Here is a 25153-nt window from a genome sequence, read left to right on the forward strand (position 1 = left end):
TCGGCGGGCGGAGACAAGCTGGCCCCTGAGTCCAGACGCTGCGACCCGGGACCCTGAGGGCGGCGGCTTAGCCTGTGTACGCCACAGCGGTCTCCTCCCGCGTTTTGCAGCCGCCGCCGCCGCCTTCCTGGACAATGATGACCCGCCTGCTGCTGCGCGTCTGGCCCCGGGGCCCTGCCCTTGGCCCTGGAGTCCCCTGCCGACCCTTCAGCGGCGGCTCCGGGCCCAGCCAGTACCTGCAGTGCAGCATCGTGCCCACCATGCACTACCAGGACAGCCTGCCCAGGTGAGCCCGGCCTCCTGGACCCCACCGCACCCCGCCAGCCCAGGATCAGCCCCAACCTGACTCCTGGCACTCAAGACTCCTTTACCCAACTCGCATCCACCCCCGACCCTCTACTTTGGGGGTTGCACACGTTGTCCAATCTGGAAACCCTGTGACTTTCAGACTTTCTCGACCCAGGAACCCCAGAACCCTCAAATTCTTTTCCAGAACACCCATTGCTCCCTCAGATTCTGCATCGTGAATATCTTAAAGTCATCTCAACCCCTTTCTCAAGTACCCCAACTTCCAACCAGCTATCCGAAGAGTCTCTCACAATTTTCCTGAAAAATGTTCTACTTGCATATCCACACCTCCAACCTAAATTCTCTAACTTAGGTGTCCTCTGAAATACCTTCACGACTGCCCCAGAATTTAGATAGGCCAATTTCTGGCACATAATAGTCCACTTTCCTCAAGTTCTCTCAACACTTCACCCTCCTCAGCCTTCTAAATTCCGTTACTCAGAACCCACAGCCCAACTCTCCATTCCTCCAATACAGTGCTGTTTTAGCACCTATCCCGAGCACGCTCAAGTGCTTATTCTTACCCTCAAAAAAAAAAAAAAAACCATTGTGGTCAAGTGGACTGCAAGTCATAGCAACCCTATAGGACAGAGTAGAACTTCCCCATAGGGTTTCCAAGGAGCCGCTGGTGGATTCAAACTGCTGACCTTTTGGGGAACAGCCGTAGCTGTTAACCACTGCGCCACCAGGGCCCCACTCTCAACTGAAAAAACCCACTGCCGTCGAGTCGATTCCCTGCCTCAAATTCTCCTCAAAGTTCTGAGACCAATTTTCACCTGAAAACTTCTTATACCCCCAAACCTTCCTGAACACCTCCTACCACGTTCCTCCCTGTAAAATCTCCTCCCTCACCCACAGTATACCCCTTCAACCCACCCTCACAGAATTCTAGATACCATCTTCAGTACCCCTCCAAATCCACGTTACTCAAATTAGATCCAGAGCCCACCCAAATTCTATCTGCTCCTCACCCTGGGCATCTCCACCCCTGCATACACCTTCTGAAAATTTCACCCAGAATCTACTTCCCTTCTGAAAATAGACCCAGTACGTTTTTCTCTCCTCTTTCCCATACCTGATATTTTCTCAAAATCTGGCTCCCAGTTTTCTCAGCCTTTGAATTTCCAGCCTTCATTTGAGGTTGCCAGTATTAGAAATTTCCCCAAATTCCTTCATCCTCCAACCAAGCCTAAACTAACTTCTCTGCCAAGTTCCAAATTTGTCTCAAAAGACCCTTCTCACTTGCTTTCTCACCAAACTGCCATCAGAAATTTCCCAGTCCAGGGACTGCAGGCTAGCGCTCCCACTACTGCGAGTAGAACAAATATTGTGTCACAGGTATTTCTACCCCCCTCCCAAGTACTGAGTTGCTGTTTTTTTTGTTTTTTTGTTTTCACATCCAGGAACCATTTAACCCACCTTCAGTCATCACAGCCCACCCCTACCTTCTAAGGCAGATCATATTCTTGTGAAACTACAGTGTGCAAATATTTAAGACAAACTAAAATGAGATTATCTAGCCCCACCCCACTCAGTAAATTTGGCAGGAGGAAAGGGAGAAAGAAACAGAATCTGTGTGCCTGTGGGATAAGCCTAGGACACAGCTCCTTGTGACAGCGTCTGTGGGCTGGGCTAATATGTGGGGGAAAGGTGAGGGCTCACAGAACCTGCCTTTGCTTTCCAAGCCTGGAGCCAGATGGCCATTGACTACTTAGTTTTCATTGTGCATTAGGTAAAAGTTTACAGAGCAAATTAGATTCCCATTTGATAGTTTATTGTACATAAAGTGTTTTGTGGCCTTGGTTTCATTCCCCACAGTGTATCAGCACTCTCCCATTTCAGCCCTGGGTTCCCCTTTCCTTTCATCCTGATTTTCTACCCCTTCCTGCCTTCTCATCTTTGCTTTTGGGCAAATATTGCCCTTTTGATCTCTTATAATTGATTGTTCTAAGGAGCACCTTCCTCGGGTGTTATTTGTTTTATGGGCTTGTCTGTTATTTGGCTGGCCATTGACTTTAAGGCAGGCTTGGCCCCACTTGGAGCCCTGGTAGTGCAGTGGTTAAGAGCTTAGCTCTTAACCAAAAGGTTGGTAGTTTGAATCCACCAGCCGCTGCTTGGAAAGCCTGTGGGGTAGTTCACTCTGACTTACAGGGTCACTATGAGTCGTAATCGACTCGATGACAGTGGGTTTTTGACGGACCCCACTTGGATTGAGATCAGAGAAATTTTCTCCATTTTCAAATTGGAAAACTAAAAAGCATATTTAAGATCGTTTACTCTAAGCCCATCCACAGCGCAAAAATCTGTGGGAATCCAGGCCTACAAACAATACCACTCTTCACCCATGTATAATCTTAAAAAACTGACCCTGCCCTCCACAGGCCTCTGTTACCTCATCTGTAAATTGAGGGCTAGATAAGATGAGAGGTGAGAGTCCTTCTATTTCTGAGAGTCTAGGCTAGTGAGATATGTTACTCTTGTTACTTGTTTTGATGTCACACTAGGTGAAAAGCCTTGGTTTTGGAGTCAGGTAGAAAGTTTCAGATCCTGGATCTGCACCTCTTTCACTGTGAACCCTGGCAACTCACTTAACTTCTTTGAGCCTCATTTCTTACCTGTGAAGTAGAAATGGCAACACATAGTTCCTAGGATTATTGTAAGGATAGAGTGAGGTAAGTTGTTAGAGATAGGGAAGGATCATAATTGCCTTGTGGGAAATGACTGTTTTTGTTAGGTGCTATCAAGTCAGTTCCAACTCGTAGCGAGCCCATGTGCAACAGAATGAAACACTGCCCGGTGCTGCGCCATCTTCATGATTGTTGTTATGCTCGAGCCCATTGTTGCAGCCACCGTATCAGTCCATTTTGTTGAGGGTCTTCCTCTTTTTCACTGACCCTCTACTTTACCAAGCATCATGTCCTTCTCCAGGGACTGATCCCTCCTGATAACATGTCCAAAGTATGTAAGACCAAGTCTCGCCATTCTTGCTTCCAAAGAGCATTCTGGCTGTGCTTCTTCCAAGACAGATTTGTTCATTCTTTTGGCAGTCCATGGTATATTCAATATTCTTCGCCAACACCATAATTCAAAGACGTCAATTCTTCTTCAGTCTCCCTTATTCGTTGTCCAGCTTTCGCATGCATATGAGGCACACCTTTCCTGACTTTAAACCACAGAGTATCCCCTTGTTCTGCTTGAATGACTGCCTCTTGGTCTTGTACAGGTTCCTCATGAGCACAGCTAAGTGTTCTGGGATTCCCATTCTTCATAATATTATCCATAATTTGTTATGTTCCACACAGTCGAATGCCTCTGCATAGTCAGTAAAATACAGGTAGATGTCTTTCCAGTATTCTCTGCTTTCAGCCAGGATCTGTCTGACATCAGCAATGATATCCCTGGTTCCATGTCCTCTTCTGAATCTGGCTTAAATTTCTGGCAGTTCCCTATCGATGTACTGCTGCAGCCACTTTTGAATGATCTTCAGCAAAATTTTCCTTTCGTGTGATTTTAATGATATTGTTCAATAATTTCCACATTCAGTGGAATCACCTTTCTTTGGAATAGGCATAATTATGGATCTCTTCCAGTTGGTTGGCAAAATTCTGTCATGCAATCTACAGTATTGTTTCTATCACCAAGGCCATATTTTCCAGCTGCTGATCCTTCTTCATTTCCAACTTCTGCTTCCAGTCACCAGTAATTATCAATGCATCCTGATTGCACATTCGATTAATTTCAGACTGCAGAAGTTGGTAAAGATCTCCAGTTTCTTCATCTTCGGCCTTAGTGGTTGGTGCGTATATTTGAATAGTCTTATTAAGTGGTCTTCCTTGTAGGGGTGTGGATACTGTCCTATCACCGACAGCGTTGTACTTCAGAATAGTTCTTGGAATGACTAGTTCCTTTGTATTAGGTGGTCCAGCTGGGTCTCACTCTCTTCCTCTTACTGTTCTTACCTAATCACTACCACTTTTTAACCAAGTGGCTTTGGACTCTCTTTCTCCAGGAACTATCATTTGCTTGTTTATTAGGTGCAGTGGTTAAGAGCTGGAGCCCTGGTGGCACGGTGGTTAAGAGATTGGCTGCTAACCAAAAGATCGGCAGTTCAAATCCACCAACTGCTCCTTGGAAACCTTGTGGGGCAGTTCTACTCTGTCCTTGTAGGGTTGCTAGGAGTCGGAACTGACTCGATGGCAATGTGGTTTTCATTTTTGTTGTTGTTATAATTAGATACACTGAACAGTTAACCTCAGAATATAAAACTGCAAATCCTGAGGAGACAAAGTATGGATGAGCCTGTTGTTGTTAGGTGCTGTCGAGTAGGTTCCGACTCATAGCAACCATACATAACAAACAACAGAACAAATCACTGCCCAGTCTTGTGCCATCCTCACAATCATTGTTATGTTTGAGCCCATTGTTGCAGCCACTGTGTCAATCCATCTCAACCAGCGTCTTCCTCTTTTTTGCTGACCCCCTACTTTACCAAGCATGATGTCCTTCTCCAGGTACTGGTCCGTCCTGATAACACGTCTAAAGCATGTGAGATGAAGCCTAGTAATCCTTGCTTCCAAGGAGCAGTATGGCTATATTCCAAGGCAGATTTGTTCATTTGTCTGGCAGTCCATGGTATAGTCAGTGTTCTTCACCAGTACTGTAAGTCAAAGGCACCAATTCTTCTTCAGTCTTCCTTATTCATGGTCCAACTTTTGCATGGATATGAAGTGATTGAAAATGTCATGGCGTGGGTCAGGCGCCCCTTAGTCTTCAAAGTGCTTTTGAATACTTTAAAGAGGTCTTTTGCAGCAGATTTGCCCAATTTGATTAGCATGTATTGATACGAATTTGTAGACCAGTCAGATGTGGTCAGGGGCTGGTGGTAGAGTGAGGAGGTTTGACAGGTAAACAGTTACAATGTAATAAGAGGGAGTCAGTATCTCATTGTGGCTAAGCTCATAAGGCAGGAAGGAGTAAGAAAATCCCAGCTCCACCTCTTACTACTAGCTGCTTGACAGGGAGCAAGTCATCTAACTTCTCTGAGCCTGTTTCCTTATCTAAACATGGGGATGATAATAGTACCTTCCTCTCAGAGTTACTAGAATTAAATACTCTGATATAAAGCACCTCGTATGCTTGCGAAAGCTGTACAAGGAATAAGGAAGACCGAAGAATCGATGTCTTTGAATTGTGGTGTTGGTGAAGAATGTTGAATATACCGTGGACTGCCAGAAGAATGAACAAGTCTGTCTTGGAAGAAGTATAGCCATAGTGCTTCTTAAAAGCGAGGGTGGACATGTTATCAGGAGGGACCCAGTCCCTGGAGAAAAACATCATGCTTGGTAAAGTAAATGGTCGGTGAAAAAGAGGAAGACCCTTGAAGAGATGGAGTGATACAGCGGATGCAACAATGGGCTCAAATATAGCAACGATTGTGAGGATGGTGCAGGACTGGGCAGTGTTTTGTTCTGTTGTTCATAGGGTCGCTATGGCTTGGAACTGACTCAGTGGCACCTAACAGCAACAAAGCACTTAGTGCAAAGGCTGGCACATAGTAAGTACTCAGTAATTATTCACAAGTACTATAAATACTTTTTTTTTTTAAGCAAAAAGAAAGGTTTTATTCCACATATATTCAAAGAGGCAAAAGTAGGAAACAGACAAGCCTGCTGCCAGAGTTAATGCTTGCCCAAGTTCGAGGAATATTGCAGAAAATGGACAACCATGCTGCCAGAGGCATGCCTATCTGAATCCAAGGAACAGAGTCATCAGTATATGTTAACATTACAAATGGGCAAAACCATTGAAAGCTTCACTTTTTTACAGATTGACTAAAAACTATTAAGTCACTGTGATTGTACATTTTGAGTTGTCTTTCTTAATAATCATCGGTACAGCTTTCATTAATGACAGTTGGGAGGGTCTTCATTGGTCCAACAAATCTTCTATTCACTCAATGCTAATAAGTAAAAGATAAGAGTGGAAAGTCTTTTGCGCTCTGTGTGAAAAAACCAAAACCAAACCCATTGGTGTCGAGTAGATTCTGACTCATAGCAGCCCTGTAGAATAGTGTAGAACTTCCCCATAGAGTTTCCAAGGAGTGCCTGGTGGATTCAGACTGACAGCCTTTTGGTTAGCAGCTGTAACACTTAACCACTATGCCACCAGGGTTTCCAGTTTATGTGAAAGCTTCCCTAAAAGATGTTTTCCAAGATTATCCTAGCTAATGTCTTTATATCTCAGGGCCCAGTTTTGTGTCCTTATGAGTCCGTGTGAGTCCAGCTCCAGCTGGGTCCATTCTTTATGCTCAAGGACAGGGAATAATGGCTGCAATATTGTCTCCTAAATCATTCCTTCCTTTTGATCGGAGATTGGAGATAACACATCCATGATCAATACCTGGACTTAGTCGGGCTCCTAGATGGCAGCCATGGCAGCTCTTTAAATTCACGGTGCTGGTTTCCCACCAGATACCATCTGGTTCTTCACCAGGATCTTAAGTAAGAGCGAAGTTTTCATCAATTGCATTGCCAAAGTAAGCAAACTCGATGTACTCATCAGCATTTTAACCTGAGGCTTCTTTTGCCTCTTAAGTGTGTAAGACAATAGAAGATAAGTTTTTTCATGCCTAATACTGTCAGGATGCAGACTAGGAATATTACTGTTCCCATAAATACTTTTAAAGAGGCTTTTTGGTGCAATTGTTAAGCTCTTGGCTGGTAACCGAAAGGTTGGTAGTTCAAACCCACTAGTCGCTCAGCGGGAGAAAAGACCTGGTGATCTGCTCCTGTAAAGATTCCAGCCTAGGAAACCCTCTGGGGGCAGTTCTACCCTGCTCTATAGGTAGCTGTAAGTTGTAATTGACTCGATGGTACACAACAACATGAATACTTTAAACAAACATTTGTTGTATGTCTAGAATGTACAGAAGAGGTGTGAGTATGGAGGTGGAAGTGACTTAGGGCCTGAGTGAGTAAGGGGCACTTCACAGAGGAGGTGACATGTAAGTTGGAATCTGAAGTTCCCCAAGTAGGAGGAGTGGGGGAAAGATAGAACAGCACATGCCAAGGAACAGAAGCCAGAAAATGCATGATGCATTCAGAAATTTATGGTAGGCCCAGCCCAAAGTAAAGAATCACCTTTTAGACCTTAAAAGTTAATGGTATCGGGCTGGTGCGTGTGGTGGGGTCGGTGGGGGGCGGGGGGGAGGTTATCTTCTACAAAATAATATCAGGCACCCTGTTAGGCCTATAGTTGATACACAATAAATGTCAATTATCTGGGGTGTTTTTGTTTTTTTAAATCCTTAATCATTTCAGGAAATAACTGATCTATAAGACATAACGGACAGGTTCTCTAGAATTTCTACGGGAGGCAAAATTTCCAGGTTTTGGCAGATAACGGGTAGCAACAGTAGTAACATTCTGGGCCCCAAAAACATGTCCTTCAGACTGATTGTCTTGACATCCAGAATGACTTTATTCCGGAACAACTGTGAAAACTATCCTAAATATAACCAGATTGTGTAAAAACGGAAAAGACTTTTTACTATGTTCTACAGAAAGAACAAGAAAGTGCCTACCACTTGGAGGCTGATTGGGTAATGATAGCAGGTAAGTCATTTACATGAGAGATAACTGCTTAGCACTTTTCTGTAGTCTTTAATAATGCAAATGATATTTTGGTAGAGGGGGAAAAAAGGAGAACCCACCATAGTTAAAACAGAATTGGTGTGTATCTCCCTTAACTCCTGGTGCCTACCTCTTGCAAAGCACCTAGTGAATTACAGGGAGCTCAAGAAACTGTAGCTGTGCACATGAAGGCGCTTTTGGTGTTCTTGGAGGAATTGTAGAGAATGCATGTGGTACAAAGAGACTGGAGGTGATGTCACAGCTTGATTTTTAAAGAGTAGGGGGATACTTTCCACGAGAGCCAAAGTATGACCTTGAGTATATTCCACTTGAATTTAGAGACCATCTCAAGAATAGATGTGATACAATGAACACTAGTGACCGAAGACCAGATGAGTTGTGGGATGCCACCAAGGACTCATACGTGAAGAAAGCAAAACGTCATTAAAAAAATAGGAAAGAAAGAAAAGACCAAAATGGATATCAGAAGAGACTCTGAAACTTGCTCTTGAACATAGAGTAGATAAAGCAAATGGAAGAAATGATGACATGAAAGAGCTGAAGGGGAGATTTCAAAGGGTGGCTCGAGAAGACAAAGTATTATAATGACATGAACAAAGACTTGTAGTTATAAAACCGAAAGGGAAGAACATGCTCAGCCTTTCTCGAGCTGAAATACCTGAAGAAAAAATTCAAGCCTCAAGTTGCAATATTGAAGGATTCTATGGGTCAAACAAACATTGAACAAAGCAGGGAGCATCAAAAGAAGATGGAAGGAGTACACAGAGTCACTGTACCAAAAAGATCTGGTCAACGTTCAACAATTCTAGGAGGTAGCATATGATCAAGAACCGATGGTATTGAAGGAAGACGTCTAAGGGTCACTGAAGGCATTGGTGAAAAACAAGGCTCTAGGAATTGACAGAATACCAGTTGTCTTAGGCTGGGTTCTCTAGAGAAGCAAAACCAGTAAAGCTTATAAATATGTATATAGACAGATTTATATCAAGGAAACAGCTCATGCGATTGTAGAGTTAGAATGTCCCAAGTCCTTGGATCAAGATAGAGGCCTTTCCCAATTCATGGAGCCACAGAAGCTGGTGAACCCAATATCCACAGGTTGGAGAGCAGGGCTCGCGCTCACAGGCTGTGAGATCGAGGAATCCCCAGGTCGGCAGGCAAGACTGCAAAGTTTCTCCAGATTCACATAGCAGGAGCTGGCGAACCAAGATCGTTAGGTCAGGGAGCAGGATTCTTGCTCGCAGGCTGAGAAGATCCACCAATCCCAAGATGGACAGGTAAGCTGCTAGTTCAAGTCCCAAGACCCAGATGCCAGACAAGAGGCAGCTGCTGGATCTAGAACAAGCCTTTCAAAACCTTGGCAAGGCGAGCAGGAAGGAAATAGGTGGCAGAAGGCAGAAAGATGAAGGCTGAGAAGGCAGTGAGCCACCATAGGCCCCGCCCCCTGTGGTACCACTCAGCAGATTCCATCACGGGGTGATCACATATCAGATCTCATCAGGGAAGTGATCACAACATTATACAACTGCCAAAACACTTGACAATCATGGCCCAACCAAGTTAACATGATCTTAACTATCACACCAATTGAGATGGTTCTGTAAATGGATGCAGCACTGGAGTTGCTCACTCGTTTATGCTAAGAAATTTGGAAGACAGCTACCTGGCTAACTGACTGGAAGAGATCCGTATTTGTGCCCATTCCAAAGAAAAGAGATCCAGTAGAATGCGGAAATAAACAATGTCATTAATATCACATACAAGTGAAATTTTGCTGAAGATCATTCAAAAGTGGCTGCAGCGGTACATTGACAAGAAACAGCCAGAAATTCAAGCCAGATTCAGAAAAGATGTGGAACAAGGGGTATCATTGCTGAGTTAGATGGATCCTGGCTGAAAGCAGAAAATACCAGAAAGATGTTTGCCTGTGTTTTATTGACTATGCAAAGGCATTCAACTGTATGGATCATAACAAATTATGAATAATATTACAAAGAATGGGAATCCCAGAACATTTAATTGTGCTCATGAGGAACTTGTACATAGTCCAAGGGGCAGTCATTCGAACAGAACAAGGGGATACTGCGTGGTTTAAAATCAGGAAAGGTGTTCCTTATGGTTGTGTCCTTTCACCATACTTATTCAATCTGTATGCCGAGCAAGAAACAGGACTGTGTGAAGAACATGGCATCAGGATTGGAGGAAGACTCATTGACAGCCTCCATTATGCAAATGATACAACCTTGGTTGCCAAAAGTGAAGAGGACTTGAAGCACTTACTGATGAAGATCCAAGACTACGCCTTCGGTATGGATTACATGTCAACATAAAGAAAACAAAAATCCTCACAACTGGACCAATAAGCAACATCATGATAAACGGAGAAAAGATTGAAGTTGTCAAGGATTTCATTTTTTTTGGATCCACAATCAACGCCCATGAAAGCAGCAGTCAAGAAATCAAAAGATGCATTGCATTGGGCAAATCTGCTGCAAAGGACCTCTTTAAAGTGTTAAAAAGCAAAGTTGTTACTTTGAGGACTAAGATGTACCTGACCAAAGCCATGGTATTATCAGTCACCTCATATGCATGTAGAAGTTGGACAGTGAATAAGGAAGACTGAAGAAGAGTTGGTGCCTTTGAATTATGGTGTTGGTGAAGGATATTGAATATACCATGGACTGCTGGAAGAACCAACAAATCTGTCTTGAAAGAAGTACAGCCCAGAATGCTTCTTAGACGTGAGGATGGAGAAACTTCATCTCATGTACTTTGGACATGTTACCAGGAGAGACCAGTCCCTGGAGAAGGACATCATGCTTGGTAAAGCAGAGGGTCAGCAAAAGAGAAGAAGACCCTCAATAAGATGGATTGACACAGTGACTACAATGTTGAGCTCAAGCATGGCAACAATTGTGAAGATGACGCAGGACTGAGCGGTTTTTCCTTCTGTTGTACACAGAGCCACTATGAGCCTGAACTGACTCAGCAGTACCTAAGAACAACTAACAGGGCTACGGTAGGCTTTCCAAACAAAACCCTTTGCCATCAAGTCAATTCCAACTCATAGTGACCCTACAGGATGGAGTAGAATTGCTCTATAGGGTTTTCAGGTAGTGGCTGATGGATTCGAACTGCTGACATTTTGGTTAGCAGCTGTAGCTCTTAACCACCTCACCACCAGGGCTCCACTGTAGGCTTTAAAGAGAAATGTATTGTCTGAGTTCTGGAGATTGGTAGTCTGAATTTAGGGTGTGTGGAGAGCTGTGTTCTCTCAGAAGGAAGATCTTATCTCTCTCAGCTTCTGGTAGCCCCAGGCATTCCTTGGCTTGCAGCTGCAGCATAACTCTGTCTTATGTGGTTGTTTTCCTCTGTGTCTCTGTCTCTTCTTTTATAAGGAGTCACTCAGATTGGATTAGGACCCATGCTACGGCAGTATGATCCCCCTCCCCTCCCTCCACTCCTGGCAACCCCTAATCTACTTTCTGAAAAGTAACGTGTTTAAGATTTGAATTCAGGTTTGTCTGACATTAAAGGTCGTGCTTTCTCCAGTAGGTCACACTGTCCCTAAAGAAAGAAATATATCTGTAGTTGTCAGCATCACGCTTCCCTGCTCACCTTTTGTCGTCTCGCTCACTGCCTGCTTGGAGGAGCCTGCTTAGAGGAGTCCAAGTTGAAACTATCAGGGTAGAGGGGCTTACTGGCAAAGTATACAGTCAGAAGAGGGCAGAAGACCAAGTCTTCAGAAAACATGTACTTTTAGGACAAGAGTATATAATGAGGAAGACATAGAAGGAGCAACCAGAGAAAAAAGAGACTCAGAAGAAGAGGATGTCAAAGCCAACATGGTTGAAAGAGAGCATTTCTAGTTGTATCTTTCACATGATCTTAATTTTAAGCATCCTTTACAGATCTCACAGTCTGGTGGGGGAGAGAGACATAAATAAATAAATGCTACTAAGAGTGATAGAGAAGAATATGGCGTCCTGCACAGTTCTACTCTACAGCGCATGGGGCCACCATGAGTCAGAATTGACTCTACAGCCACTGGTTTGTTTTTAGTTTGGATAGGGAGCTAAAGGAAGGAGTAATCAGCCAATACATTCAACATATATTTATTAAATGCCTTCTCTGTGCCAGACACTGTATCAGTGAAGGTCAAAGATGGGATTTCAGAGGAAGAATCCTAATAAGCGATGAGGTCCCCTCTGTATGTTGTTGTTGTTGTTAGATGCCAGTTCCAACTCATAGCAACTCTCTATAGAACAGAACAACACACTGCCCAGTCCTGTGCCATGCTCACAATCGTTGTTATGCTTAAGCCCATTGTTGCAGCTACTGTCAGTCCAGCTTATTGAGGGTCTTCCTGTTTTTCTCTGACCCTTTACCAAACAGGATGTCCTTCTCCAGGGGTTGATTCCTCCCGATAACATGTCCAGAGTTTGTGAGACATAGTCTCGCCATCCTTGCTTCTAAGGAGCATTCTGGTTGTACTTCTTCCAAGACAGATTTGTTCATTCTTTTGGCAGTCCATGGTATTATTCAATATTCTTCACCAACACCACAATATACATAATGTATATAATCATAACCGTGAGAGCTGATTCTGTACATTTCTTCCCAGCCCAACATTCAGTAATATCACATTGGTAGCTTGAAATTGACCATGGTAGGAATATTTACACCACAGAAAATGGTAAATGCTACAAGTCAGGGCTCCCCCCTGCCCCCGAGAGCTGGCTTGCCGACCAACCCCTCTTTGGAGTGGGTAACATAGATGAAGATGGGAGGAAGGTGGCACAATTGGCTTTAAAGGAAGCATGGTGGCAGATTGTGGGTGTGAGGAGAGTGTTGGCCCCTCCTATAAGTTGGTGAGTGGCTTTCTTTGGAGAGAAATCTGAAGGCAAATGGTATTTTCAGGAGAAGAGGCAGATTTTAAAGAGAGGAGGAGGCAGGAGAACTGGAAAGAAGTTGTAGAATGTAGGATAGTATACTCAGAATGGGGGCTCTGAAGTGTGTAATGGGAGGGGCTGCTGAAGAATAATAGGTCTTGGGAAGCTAGTGGGGACAAACTGGATGTGAATGAGAGGACAGAAATTTAGCCTTGTGAAAAACTCATGATACTGTCCAAGTTTCATTTCGCTGTGGACCAGTAACCTCATCACCGTGGCCATCATTTGGGAATCTGCTGGTAGAAAATGATGAGTAGGCAAACGGTCGTTGCTGTTGTTTCAGCTTATGGGAAGAGCTGGGTCTTCCTAATAGTACTCCTGGTGGCTGGGCAGGGCTTGGTGTTTGATGCCTACCTTTCAGTCAACATAGCCCCCATCTGGCCAGCCCTGGACAGACCTGTGTTTCACTTTTGTATGATTTTCTGTGGTAAAATGCACAAGAAATAAAAAGATAGTTTTTTTTTTTTTTTCCATCTTGGGGGAGAAAAATTCAGTTCTAACTCAGGGTAGAATTTAAATCAGTGCTAATATGGTATTAAGGAGCCCTGGTGGCACGACAGTTACATGCTCAGCCACTAACGGAAAGGTTGGCAGTTCGAACCTACCTAGCAGCTCCACAGGAGAAAGACCTGGCGATCTGCTTCCATAAAGATTACAGCCTAGAAAAGCCTGTGGGGCAGTGCAGTTCTGTCACATGGGGTTGCTGTGAGTCAGCATCCACTTGACGGTACCTAACAATGTAGTGTTACCACTGTTGTTAGAACTGTGACTAGGAAGCAGGAATGCTTCAGGCAGCACTTGCTTTCCCATTTTGAATTAATTAGTATTTTACTGATTCAGCTAATGAAATTCATCTTTAATATATTACAAATTATAATTTTACTTAAAAATAGAATTACCATGAATACTTATAGTAGTAAATCCATTGACTCTGATTTGTCAGTGGTTTCTCGTTGTTGGTTTTTTGGGAAGCAAATTAATTATCCATTAGTCAGTTTGTTAGTTTGGGTTGTGAAGCTAATTAGCCTTCTCTTTGCACATATCGCACCTTTGTACTGATCTTGCTTTTCTCCTCAGGCTGCCTATTCCCAAACTTGAAGACACCATTAGGAGATATCTCAGTGCGCAGAAGCCCCTCTTGGATGATGGTCAGTTCAGGTAAACACTGAGGACCCTGGATAATCATGGTTGGGGTGGTTCAAAGGAGGCTGACATGTAGAGGTGGACCAAGCCTCAGGGAGTGTCTGTGACTTGACTGGGTCTGTAGGAACCCAGGACCTACTCTGTACATAGGCAAATTCAGGAAATAGATTCTGACTATTTGTGAAGGGCAGACTAAGCCCTAAGGTGAGAGTCCCTCTAACCAGACTCAACAAGAGATAGTTTACGAGCCAGAATGCCGAATTTGTACTCTATCTGGGTGGGTATACCTGGAAGGCTAGTTGGTACTGGCCATTTGCAGAGGGCATGCTCTCAAGTTAGGGAGGCCCATTGAGGAGACTGTATGACAGGCCAGAAGTTTGAGCACAGAATTGGAAAATGACATTGGATATTGTAAAAAAGAGGATTGGATTCAGCTCTCGTAGCTTCTTTTTCCCTAATGGGAATTTTTTGTACAGAAATTTTTGTATAGGCTTGTCGTTAGAATTACAGTAGCCGTCACTGGACAGCAATGGGGACACATAGATGAGCTGTTCATAATCTTGTCCTCTGCTAGATCATTTGAAGCTTTTCTTGATATGGCAGTGAACTAACAGCTACCATTGTTAAGTGAGTATTTTGTTTCAGACTATCCTAAACCCTTAGCTTTATACTTTTTTAAAAATCTTTTAAGGTGGTATTATTATTATTTCTATTTTACATATAAAGCAACTGAGACTCAGAGACATCAAGTAACTTGCCCAGGGTCACACAACTTGAAAGTGACAAAGCTAGGATTCAGAGATAGGCCTTTTTGACTCCAAAGCCCACGCCTTTTTCTTCATAGCAAACTGCTTCTTCAATTACAGACTGTTTTGTGACATGTTGACTAATCTTCCTGCTAGTCATTTTAGGAAGCTATCCTAGACTCATCGACTCGACGGCACTGGGTTCTGGGATCCTAGACTCACGCACCTTAGGTTGATTCCTGTTCTTCTGATCAGAGGCACCTTCCCATCTCATTCCTAGGTTCTAGGGATGTGCTGTAGGGATCCAAAGCCCTCTTTATGGGTTCTGGGCCATAAGCCTAAAAATCACGTCTTCTCTGCCATGATTTGACTCTGATTTTCCTTGAACATTTCAGGAAAACAGAACAGTTTTGCAAGAGTTTTGAAAATGGGAGTGGAAAAGAACTGCATGCGGAACTGGTTGCCCAGGACAAGAAGAATAAACATACCAGCTACATTTCAGGTAGGCTGTGCTGTGGGTGAGATTTTTCCCAGAGTTCTCCATAATGGAAATTAAAGCTTCTTCTCTCCTGTTTGGTCTCAAAAATATTTCTGGTGAGACCAGCATTGAAGTAATGTCTCATCCTGTCTTCTTGAGGTACATATTAAGGCTGAGCAACTTCCTCCTCTCAGATGTTGGCTGGAGTCTGTGCTCAAGAACAATGGCTTATCTTCTCTGTTGGTAAATGAAGAACCTTCTCTGATGAAGAACCTGATCAGTGGTTCTCTGTGAAAAGATGCAGGTTAAGTCCTGTGTCTGTCATGTTAAGTCCTTCACCATCGCCTGACTGTCCTCTGCAGCCTCATCTCTCCTCACTCCCCCTGACACGCCTGTTGCTTCAACAAAACATAATTCCTCATTGTTCCCTGAACCCATTAGTCTTTCATTCTTCTGTGCTTTATCCATGTTGTTTCCACTACCATTTTTTGTCTGACAGATTCTTCCTTTAAGACCCAAGTAGGGTAATTTCTCTATGAAACTTTCCCAGTCCTTCCCCCTCCCCATTCAGAGTTGGTTGCTTCCTCTGTTCTCACAGTGCTCCTTTTAATTTAGCTTATATTTTTTATCAAGGTTATACATATACATATACATAGTTCAAAAAGTCATATAGTTCTATAAGGCTTTTTAGGAAAAACAGCAGTTCCCTGACCCTCCCCTAATTTCTCATTCCTCACTTTCACATCCTATTTGATTCTTTTGATATCTGCCCCCGTATCTCTAAAGTAGGAAACCCTGGTGGTGTAGTGGTTAAGTGCTACAGCTGCTAACCAAGAGGTCGGCAGTTCAGATCCGCCGGGTGCTCCTTGGAAACTCTGTGGGGCGGTTCTGCTCTGTCCTATAGGGTTGCTATGAGTCGGAATCGACTTGACAGCAGTGGGTTTGGTTTGGGGATCTCTAAAGTATATACTTATGTTACTGCGTCTTAATTTTTTTGTTGTTCTTAGATATTATGTATTGATATCTTGGTATAGAAGATTGGAATTTAGCAGTTATTTATATTCCACTGCACACATGAGTGGTGTGCACTTCTTGTCCCCTCAATTTCCCATTACAGTTATTTGTAATTTGGTTAGCTCAGAAGTATTTACACTATTATAGTCATGTAAGTGCTATTGGCAGCTGAGCCATTTAATATGTTAGGATGGTTTTTCCTTTCCTGCATGTACTTTTTTTGTTTTCCTTGAAGTTAATACATAATTCTCTCATACTTTGTTTTGCTTAGTATTCTATGTGATTAATAATTTATTCCCAGATTCGTCCCAAGCTGTCTAAATTTCCTCTTGATACATGAAGCACATTAGATGCTCTATTTTGGCCTTCTTGATGAAGTTTCTTCTAGAACTTCTGACGTAGTCTGGACTGGTGAGCTGCTTAGCCTGCTATACGTAAGGTTCTGCTCTCTTGGGATCTCCTTTTGCCATCATACAGGTAATCTCTTCATCTCTTTCTCCTCCTGGGACTTGTTTCTTGTATTTTATATTTTCTTCCTTCTTGGCTTCTCCCTTATATTGGTGGAGTACATCTTCCATTTTATTTCTTTTTTTTGTCTTTTTTTATTATTGTGCTTTAGATGAAGGTTTACAGAGCAAATCAGCTTCTCATTAAACAATTAATACACATATTGTTTTGTGACTTTGGTTGCCAACCCCATAACATGTCAACACTCTCCTGACCTTGGGTTCCCCGTTACCAGCTTTTCTGTTCCCTCCTGCCTTCTTGTCCTTGCCCCTGGGCTGGTGTGCACAGTTAGTCTCATTTTGTTTTGTGGGCCTGTCTAATCTTTGGATGGAGGGTGAACCTCAGTACTGAGTTAAAAGGGTATCTGGGGGCCATATTCTTGGGGTTTCTCCAGTCTCTGTGAGACCAGTAAGTTTGGTCTTTTTTTGTGAGTTAGAATTTTGTTCTACATTTTTCTCCAGTTTTATCTGGGACCCTCTTTTTTTTTTTTTTTATTGTATATTAGATGAAGGTTTACAGAACAAACTAGTTTCTCATCAAACATTTAGTACATGCATTATTCTACGACATTGGTTAACAACCCCAGAACATGTCAACACTCTCCCTTCTCAACCCTGGGTTCCCTATTATCAGCTTTCCTGTTCCCTCCTGCCTTCCAGTCCCTACCCCAGGGCTGGTATGCCCCTTTAGTCTTATTTTGTTCCATGGGCCTGTTCAATCTTTGGCTGAAGGGTGAATCTCAGGAGTGACTTCATTACTGAGCTGAAAGGATGTCCGGGGGCCATACTCTCAGGGTTTCTCCAGTCTCTGTCAGGCCAGCAAGTCTGATCTTTCTTTTTGAGTTAGAATTTTGTTCTACATTTTTCTCTAGCTCTGTCCGGGACCCTCTATTGTGATCCCTGTCAGAAAAGTCAGTGGTGGTAGCCAGGCATCATCTGGTTGTACTGGACTCAGTCTGGTGGAGGCTGTGGTAGATGTAGTCCATTAGTCCTTTGGACTAATCTTTCCCTTGTATCTTTAGTTTTCTTTATTCTTCCTTGCTCCTGAAGGGTTGAGAGCAGTGGAGTATCCTAGATGGACGCTCACAGGCTTTTAAGACCCCAGACACTACTCACCAAAGCAGAATGTAGAACATTTTCTTTATAAACTATGTTATGCCAGTTGAGCTAGATGTTCCCCGAGACCATGGTCCCCACAGCCCTCAGCCTAGCAATTCGCGGGATCCTCTATTGTGATCCCTGTCAGAGCAGTCAGTAGTGGTAGCTGGGCACCATCTAGTTGTGCTGGACTCAGTCTGGTGGAGGCTGTGGTAGTTGTGGTCCATTAGTCCCTTGGACTAATCTTCCCTTTGTCTTTGGTTTTCTTCATTCTTCCTTGCTCCAGATGGGGTGAGGCCAGTGGATTATCTTAGATGGCCGCTCACAAACTTTTAAGACCCCAGACACTACTCACCAAAGTAGGATATAGAACATTTTCTTTATAAACTATGTTATGCCAATTGAGCTAGATGTCTCCAGAGACCTCTTCCATTTTCTTTCTGGAAGCAGAACATGGAAAGCAAAATTTTTAGAACTACTCTCATACTTCATTGGTAATTTATATGGCTGAGTTGGAAATCATTTTCTCACAGAATTTGAAGGCTTTGCTTCATTATCTCTTAGCTTCCAGTGTTGCTGTTGGTAAGTCTAATGTTATTCTAATTCTTGATCCTTTGATCCCTTTCTGTCTCTAGAATCTTTTAGAATTTTCTTTTGGTTCCCAGTGTTTTGAAATTTCAGATAAAATGTTTTGGTGGGTGTCTGTTTGCACTCATTTTGCTGGGCCACTTAGTCCTTTGATTCTGGGAACTTATATTCTCCATTCTGGAATATTTTTGTTTTATTTCTTTGATTTTCTTCTTTCATTTTTTCCTCTGTTCACTCGTCTGGGACTTTTATTACCTTCAGAAGTAGAACTTCCAGGCCTGCTTCTCTAATTTTCTGATCTTTTCTCTCCTAGTGTTCATCTCTTTTTTCTTTTTGTTCCGCTGTCTAGAATATTTACTTAATTTTATCTTTCAATCTTTCTATCGAGTTTCTAGTTTCTGCTTTCCTATTTTTGATTTCAGAGAGCTTTTTTTCATTCTTGGGATGTTCTTTTTAAAAAATATTTTCTTTCTGTGAACATTATATATATATATATATATATATATATATATATATATATATATATATATATATATATATATATTTTTTTTTTTTTTTTTTCCTTCTCCCTGTGTAGTTTGTTTCCTCCAAGTTGCTTTCTGTTTGTTTTGCCCTTGTTTAGTTTCTTTCTTCAGATGCTTCATAATCCCTGTGTGCTGTATTAGATCTGAGTGAGATACTAAAAAGCTGTTGAAAGCTGTGTATATGAAGGTATGGCTTGTCAGTTACAGGCTTCACTATATCATCTGGCTAGACCATTTCCTGGGGGGTGCCCCAATGTTAGTGTCTTTGGGTTAGATCCATCAGGGAAGACTTTTCTAGTAAACTGTCAATAGGTATCTTCCTGGTTGCTGATATTCTAGAGAGTCCCTGGGTGGTGTAAATGTTTAACACACTTAGCTGCTAACTGAAAAGTTAGAGGTTTGAGCCCATCCAGAGGTGCCTTGGAAGAAAGGCTTGGTGATCTACTTTCTAAAAATCAGCTATTGAAAACCCTGTGGAGCACAGTTCTACTCCGACACACATGGGATCACCATGAGTCAGAGTTGACTGAATGGCAACTGGTATGTTCTAGGAGGAGGGTAAGGGAAGAAGGCTTGAGATCTCAACTCTGACTTATGTCCTCCAGTTTCACCTTCTTCAGAGAATAAAATTGAAGTGGGGAGGGCATCTTGAGGGAGAGGGCCTAATTAAACAGATTTTCAACCAGATGTATCTAGCTGCTGATTACAGAGCCCTTTGGGGGTTCTGCTGTGTAAATCATACTATTTCTTGTCTCTCTCTATTGCCAGTTAGGATTGGCTTTCTTGAGTCTGCTGTGTCATTACCAGTTGCCCAAATGCTTTCCAGCTTCCAGTATTTGCCATTTTCTCCTCTCCCATTCTCTTTGCCTAATAGATTATGCCAGTTTGAAATTCTTTTCTCTCTATTTTAGTGCATTTTATTATATTTAGTGCATTTTATTCTATTTGTCTCCTTCACCAGCGTTCTTTAAAACCAACGACCATGTCCTGTTCCTCTCTATATCCCCTGGACCAGGGCCTGGAGAGTGCTGATACTTAAGGAATGGAATGGAATGAATGAATGAACAAATGAATAATAAATAAATTTGCATCCTTTGACCCTTTCCCCAGTGTTCTACACGAGAGAATTATTTCCTTCTGTGGATGATGGTCCTTATTTGTAGAGTTCATTCATGCTTAGGTGCCCTGGTGGTACAGTGGTTAAAGCACTCGGGTACTAACCAAAACATTGGCAGCTTGAACCCACCAGCCTGTCCACAGGTCAAAGATGTGGCAGTCTGCTTCCATAAAGGTTACAGCCCTGGAAACCCTATGGGGCAGTTCTACTCTGTCCTTTAGGATTGCTATGAGTCAGAATTGACTTGAGGGCAATGGGTTTAGTTTTTTGGTTATCCGTGCTTGCTAATCCCAGCAGAAACTTCCCTTAAAGACACATTTTCTGATAAAATATGCTTTTCTTAATTGCTTCTGGAATTTTTACAGACAGAACAGCCACAGGGTTGCAGAGGGCTGGGCAGTTTTCTCTAATTGCTTTTTGAGCACTTCCTAAAAGCAAGAGTACACAAATATACATAGTACACAGAATGAGGGTGAAGGACTCCCCCTGCCCCCATATTAGGGAGATCATAAAGTATGAATGCTGTCCTCAAAATGAAACAGGAAAACCCTAAGGAGATGGGGTGGAAATTAACAATTATTCTGCTCCAGCATAAATGCAAGTGAGAAGAGACCAGTCCCTGGAGAAGGACATCATGCTTGGTAAAGTAGAAGATCAGCAGAAAAGCGGGAAACCCTCAATGAGATGGATTGATACAGTGCCTGCAACAATGGACTCAAACATAGCAATGATTGTGAGGATGGTACAGGACCAGGCAGCGTTTTGTTCTTTTGTACATAGGGTCGCTCTGAGTAAGAGCTGACTTGATAGCACCTAACAATAACAACCTTTAAGAACTAAGAAAGGAAACAGAATGAGGAAAAAGCAGTTAACAAACACATCAGTGTTAGGGAAATGCAAATCAAAACTGCATGTGATACCTCACACTCACCAGAATCACTACAATCAAAAAGACAGACAATAATAAGCGTTGATGAGGGTGTGGAGAAATTAGAACCTTCATATCCTGGTGTCGGGAATGTTGCAGTCACTTTGGAAAGCAATCTGGCCGTTCCTCAAAAGGTTAAACATAGACTTACGACATGACCTAGCAATTCCACTCCCAAAAGAAAACACACAAAAACTTGCACACAATACTCATAACACCATTATTCATAATAGCCAAAAAGTGGAGACAATCAAAATGTCCATCAACTGATGAATGGATAAATAAGATGTATCCATACAATGAAATATTATTCAGCAATAAAAAGGAATGGGGTACCGATACATGGTACAACGTGGATGAACGTCAGATACATCATTCTGAGGGAAAGGAGCCAGATGCAAAAGGTCACATATTGTATGATTCCATTTATATGGCAGGAATTATTGCAAAGCAAAAAAAATAATGAGGAAATTCTGCCTTTTGGTGGTGTGATGTCATTTCTCTGAGTATGCCTGACTTTTTTTTTCTTTCTCAAATTTTATCTTTAGAGACTGCATTCACTTTTTTTTATTGTGGTAAAGATAGAGGTAACAATACATTTGCCATTTTAGCAATCTTCACTTGTAGAGTTCAGTAACATTAATTACATTCCTCATGCTATTCAACCATCCCCATTAACTGTTCCCAGATTTTTCCTTCACCCTTCACAGAAGCTCAGTGTCCCCTAAGCATTGTGTCTCCCTTTCACCTCCCTCCCTTCTGCCCCCGTGCATTAACTTTGTTTGTTTGGTTTTTTTTTTTTCACTTTTTATTTTTAGGTCCCTGGTTTGATATGTACTTAACTGCTCGAGACTCCGTTGTCCTGAACTTTAATCCATTTATGTCATTCAAACCTGACCCAAAGTCCGAGTATAATGACCAGCTCACGCGGGCGACCAACATGACTGTGTCTGCCGTCCGGTTTCTGAAGACACTCCGGGCCGGCCTTCTGGAGCCAGAAGTGTTCCACTTGAACCCTGCCAAAAGTGACACTGATACCTTCAAGAGACTCATACGCCTTGTGCCTCCCTTTCTGTCCTGGTATGGTGCCTACATGGTCAGTGCATATCCTCTGGATATGTCCCAGTATTTTCGGCTCTTCAATTCAACTCGTGTACCCAAACTTGGTAGGGATGAGCTCTTCACTGATGACAAAGCCAGACACCTCCTGGTCTTAAGAAAAGGGCACTTCTATGTCTTTGACGTCCTGGATAAAGATGGGAACATTGTGAGTGCCTCGGAAATCAAGGCTAACCTGAAGTACATTCTCTCAGACGACAGGCCTGCTCCCCAGTTTCCTCTGACATATCTGACCAGTGAGAACCGAGACGTCTGGGCAGAGCTCAGGCAGAAGCTGGTGAGCGACGGCAATGCAGAGGCCCTGAGGAAAGTGGACTCTGCTGTGTTCTGCCTCTGCCTAGATGACTTCCCCATTAAGGACCTTGTCCACTTGTCCCACAACATGCTGCATGGTGATGGCACAAACCGCTGGTTTGATAAATCCTTTAACCTCATTATAGCCCAGGATGGCACTGCTGCTGTCCACTTTGAGCATGCTTGGGGTGATGGTGTTGCGGTGCTCAGGTTTTTTAATGAAGTGTTTAAAGACAGCACTCAGAACCCTGCCATCATGCCACAGAGCCACCCGGTTGCCACAGACTCTTCTGTCGCTGTGCAGAAACTCAGCTTCAAGCTGAGTGATGCCTTGAAGACTGGCATCGCCACTGCTAAGAGAAAGTTCAATGAAACCATGAAAACCCTCACCATCGACTGCATCCAGTTTCAGAGAGGAGGCAAAGAGTTCCTAAAGAAGCAGAAGCTGAGCCCTGACGCCGTGGCCCAGCTGGCCTTCCAGATGGCCTTCCTGCGACAGTACGGGAAGACCGTGGCCACCTACGAGTCCTGCAGCACAGCAGCGTTCAAGCACGGCCGCACTGAGACCATCCGCCCGGCCTCCATCTTCACAATGAGGTGTTCTGAAGCCTTTGTCAGGGAGTCCTCCAAGCACAGTGCTGGAGAGCTTCAGCAGCTGATGGCTGAGTGCTCCAAGTACCACGTCCAGCTGACCAAAGAAGCTGCAATGGGTGAGGCGGGGGTGGAGAGCATGCCCTTGGGTCTGGTTGCCCTCAGTGCTCAGGGAGGCCTCGGTCATACTCTTCCCCACATACAGTTTCTACCTCTTCACTAAGTTTAAGCCGTTTCTACCGTAGCAATTGGAAAAGCCAAGCTTGCCATTTAGGGTTAGACACTCATTCTCTCCTCCTAAGCAGTGATGAGGAAATGCAGATAATTGCATCCCCATTTAAGGTCACTTCCAGCTGTGACACACGAATTTTCTTTCTTCTGTCATTGCCATTAGAGTCGCTTTTGACATTTTAAGATTTCTAAGCGCATAGCCCCTTTTTCCTCCAGTTTTTAGTGTGTTGGCTCCCTAGAGATAGGCTATCTCAGGAGCTCTTCCCAAATCTGTGTCTTCCTTCTTTGCCTTTTTGTAGTAAAATTTGAGACCCGGAAAGGCCTTGAAAGATCACATAGTTCAATCTTTCCATGTAGATATAAAATCTTGAAGCTAAAAGGCACCTCCAAGATGTTCCAGTCTCGTTCTTCTCCATTTTATAGATAGGAAACTGAGGCCACTGGCCCAGTATTACACAGCAAGTTGCAGTGAGGCTGAGATTCGAACCCTGGTCAGTTACCCTGCCATTGCCACCAGCTCAATCTTGTCTTTTTCACCTGACCTGGACTTTGGGTTTTATGTGTTTCTGAGTCCATAGCTTTCTTTCTACTTACTTTTCTTGACTGATTTAAACTGATTTAATTTCAGAATTTTTAACGCTTTCCTTTTAGGCCCATTTTTAGCTCAGCTATAGGCAACTTTGTTTTTGGAAGAAGTCAGAGACATCACTAGGGTTGGTGTCACCCAGTGTGGTAACTCATGGTGTTTGACAAACACACCCCCACCCCTCTCTGGCCCTGTCCACCCATAGGGCTGAGCACCGTGCCCCTCCTAGCCCCCCCCCCATGGCTCCCCACAGCTCTTCCCCTCTCCACCCAATGGCCTGTGCCGCAAGCTGCCAGCACCCCTTGGCGGCTCCTCTGCTGACAACACCGGCCCACCTGAGACTGTGGGCCCTGGGGTCATTTTGGTGTCACCCCCTCTGACAGTGTCAGGGAGTACAGTCTGCACCCCCTAGTGACACCGGTGGACGAAGTACTCTAGGATTGACTGCCCTAGGGGTTAGCGAGCTGGAGATACACAAGTAGAGGTCGGAAGACTTTTCTTCCACTAAGGGATGCTCTGGAGGAGATGCCTGCTACGGATGGGAGGTTTTACTAAGGTCTCTTTGAGTTCTGGATTCTGAGACTGTTTTTCCATTTTGTCTCTGATAGGCCAGGGCTTTGACCGACACTTGTTTGCTCTGCGGTACCTGGCAGCAGCCAAAGGGATCCCCCTGCCCGAGCTATATCTGGACCCTGCATATGGGAAGATAAACCACAACATCCTGTCCACGAGCACGCTCAGCAGCCCAGCGGTGAACCTTGGCGGTTTTGCTCCCGTGGTCCCTGATGGCTTTGGCATTGGGTATGCGGTTCACGACAACTGGATAGGCTGCAATGTCTCCTCCTACCCAGGCCGGAATGCCCACGAGTTTCTACGCTGTGTGGAGAAGGCCTTAGATGACATGTTTGATGCCTTAGAAGGCAAATCCATCAAAACTTAGCATCTGGGTAGGTGAGACGCCCCGGTCACTTCCTTATGAAAACCGGGGCCTGTGTAGCCAGTAGGTGCTCTCCTGTGACTAATGAACCTAGTCATGAGGTGCCTGAGCAGGTTATGCTGCAAGGCCTGGCCTTTAAAATGATGGTTTTAAACCTAAACATGTCATTTCTGGGTGGGACCAGATCACAGGTAAAGATCTATTTTAAGGACGTTTGATCAGAAGACATTTGAAAAGATAACTCAGGTGTATTTATTGTTTAAGCAGAAATAAAATTTAATTGTTGCAGATGTTTCCTCTT

The 25153-nt window shown here is 43.5% G+C and overlaps 1 protein-coding gene across 1 annotated transcript; it reads left to right on the top strand.

Annotated features, from left to right (window-relative positions):
- Window positions 1-25138, top strand: CPT2 (carnitine palmitoyltransferase 2). Its single transcript, XM_049879274.1, has 5 exons — window positions 1-286; window positions 14030-14110; window positions 15237-15343; window positions 21913-23217; window positions 24524-25138. Exons 1-5 carry the CDS (start codon window positions 135-137, stop codon window positions 24853-24855), a joined length of 1977 nt encoding a protein of 658 aa, XP_049735231.1. The 5' UTR covers window positions 1-134; the 3' UTR covers window positions 24856-25138.
- The last annotated feature ends 15 nt before the right edge of the window (window positions 25139-25153 follow it).

This window comes from Elephas maximus, chromosome 3 (genome assembly GCF_024166365.1).
Source record: "Elephas maximus indicus isolate mEleMax1 chromosome 3, mEleMax1 primary haplotype, whole genome shotgun sequence".
NCBI classification, from domain to species: domain Eukaryota; kingdom Metazoa; phylum Chordata; class Mammalia; order Proboscidea; family Elephantidae; genus Elephas; species Elephas maximus.

Coding starts and splice junctions, on each gene's coding strand:
- CPT2 (XM_049879274.1), top strand. CDS start 135: ATGATGACCCGCCTGCTGCTGCGCGTCTGGCCCCGGGGCCCTGCCCTT. Junction 14,111..15,236: donor TTGGATGATGGTCAGTTCAG/GTAAACACTGAG, acceptor TGAACATTTCAG/GAAAACAGAACAGTTTTGCA. Junction 23,218..24,523: donor GACCAAAGAAGCTGCAATGG/GTGAGGCGGGGG, acceptor TGTCTCTGATAG/GCCAGGGCTTTGACCGACAC.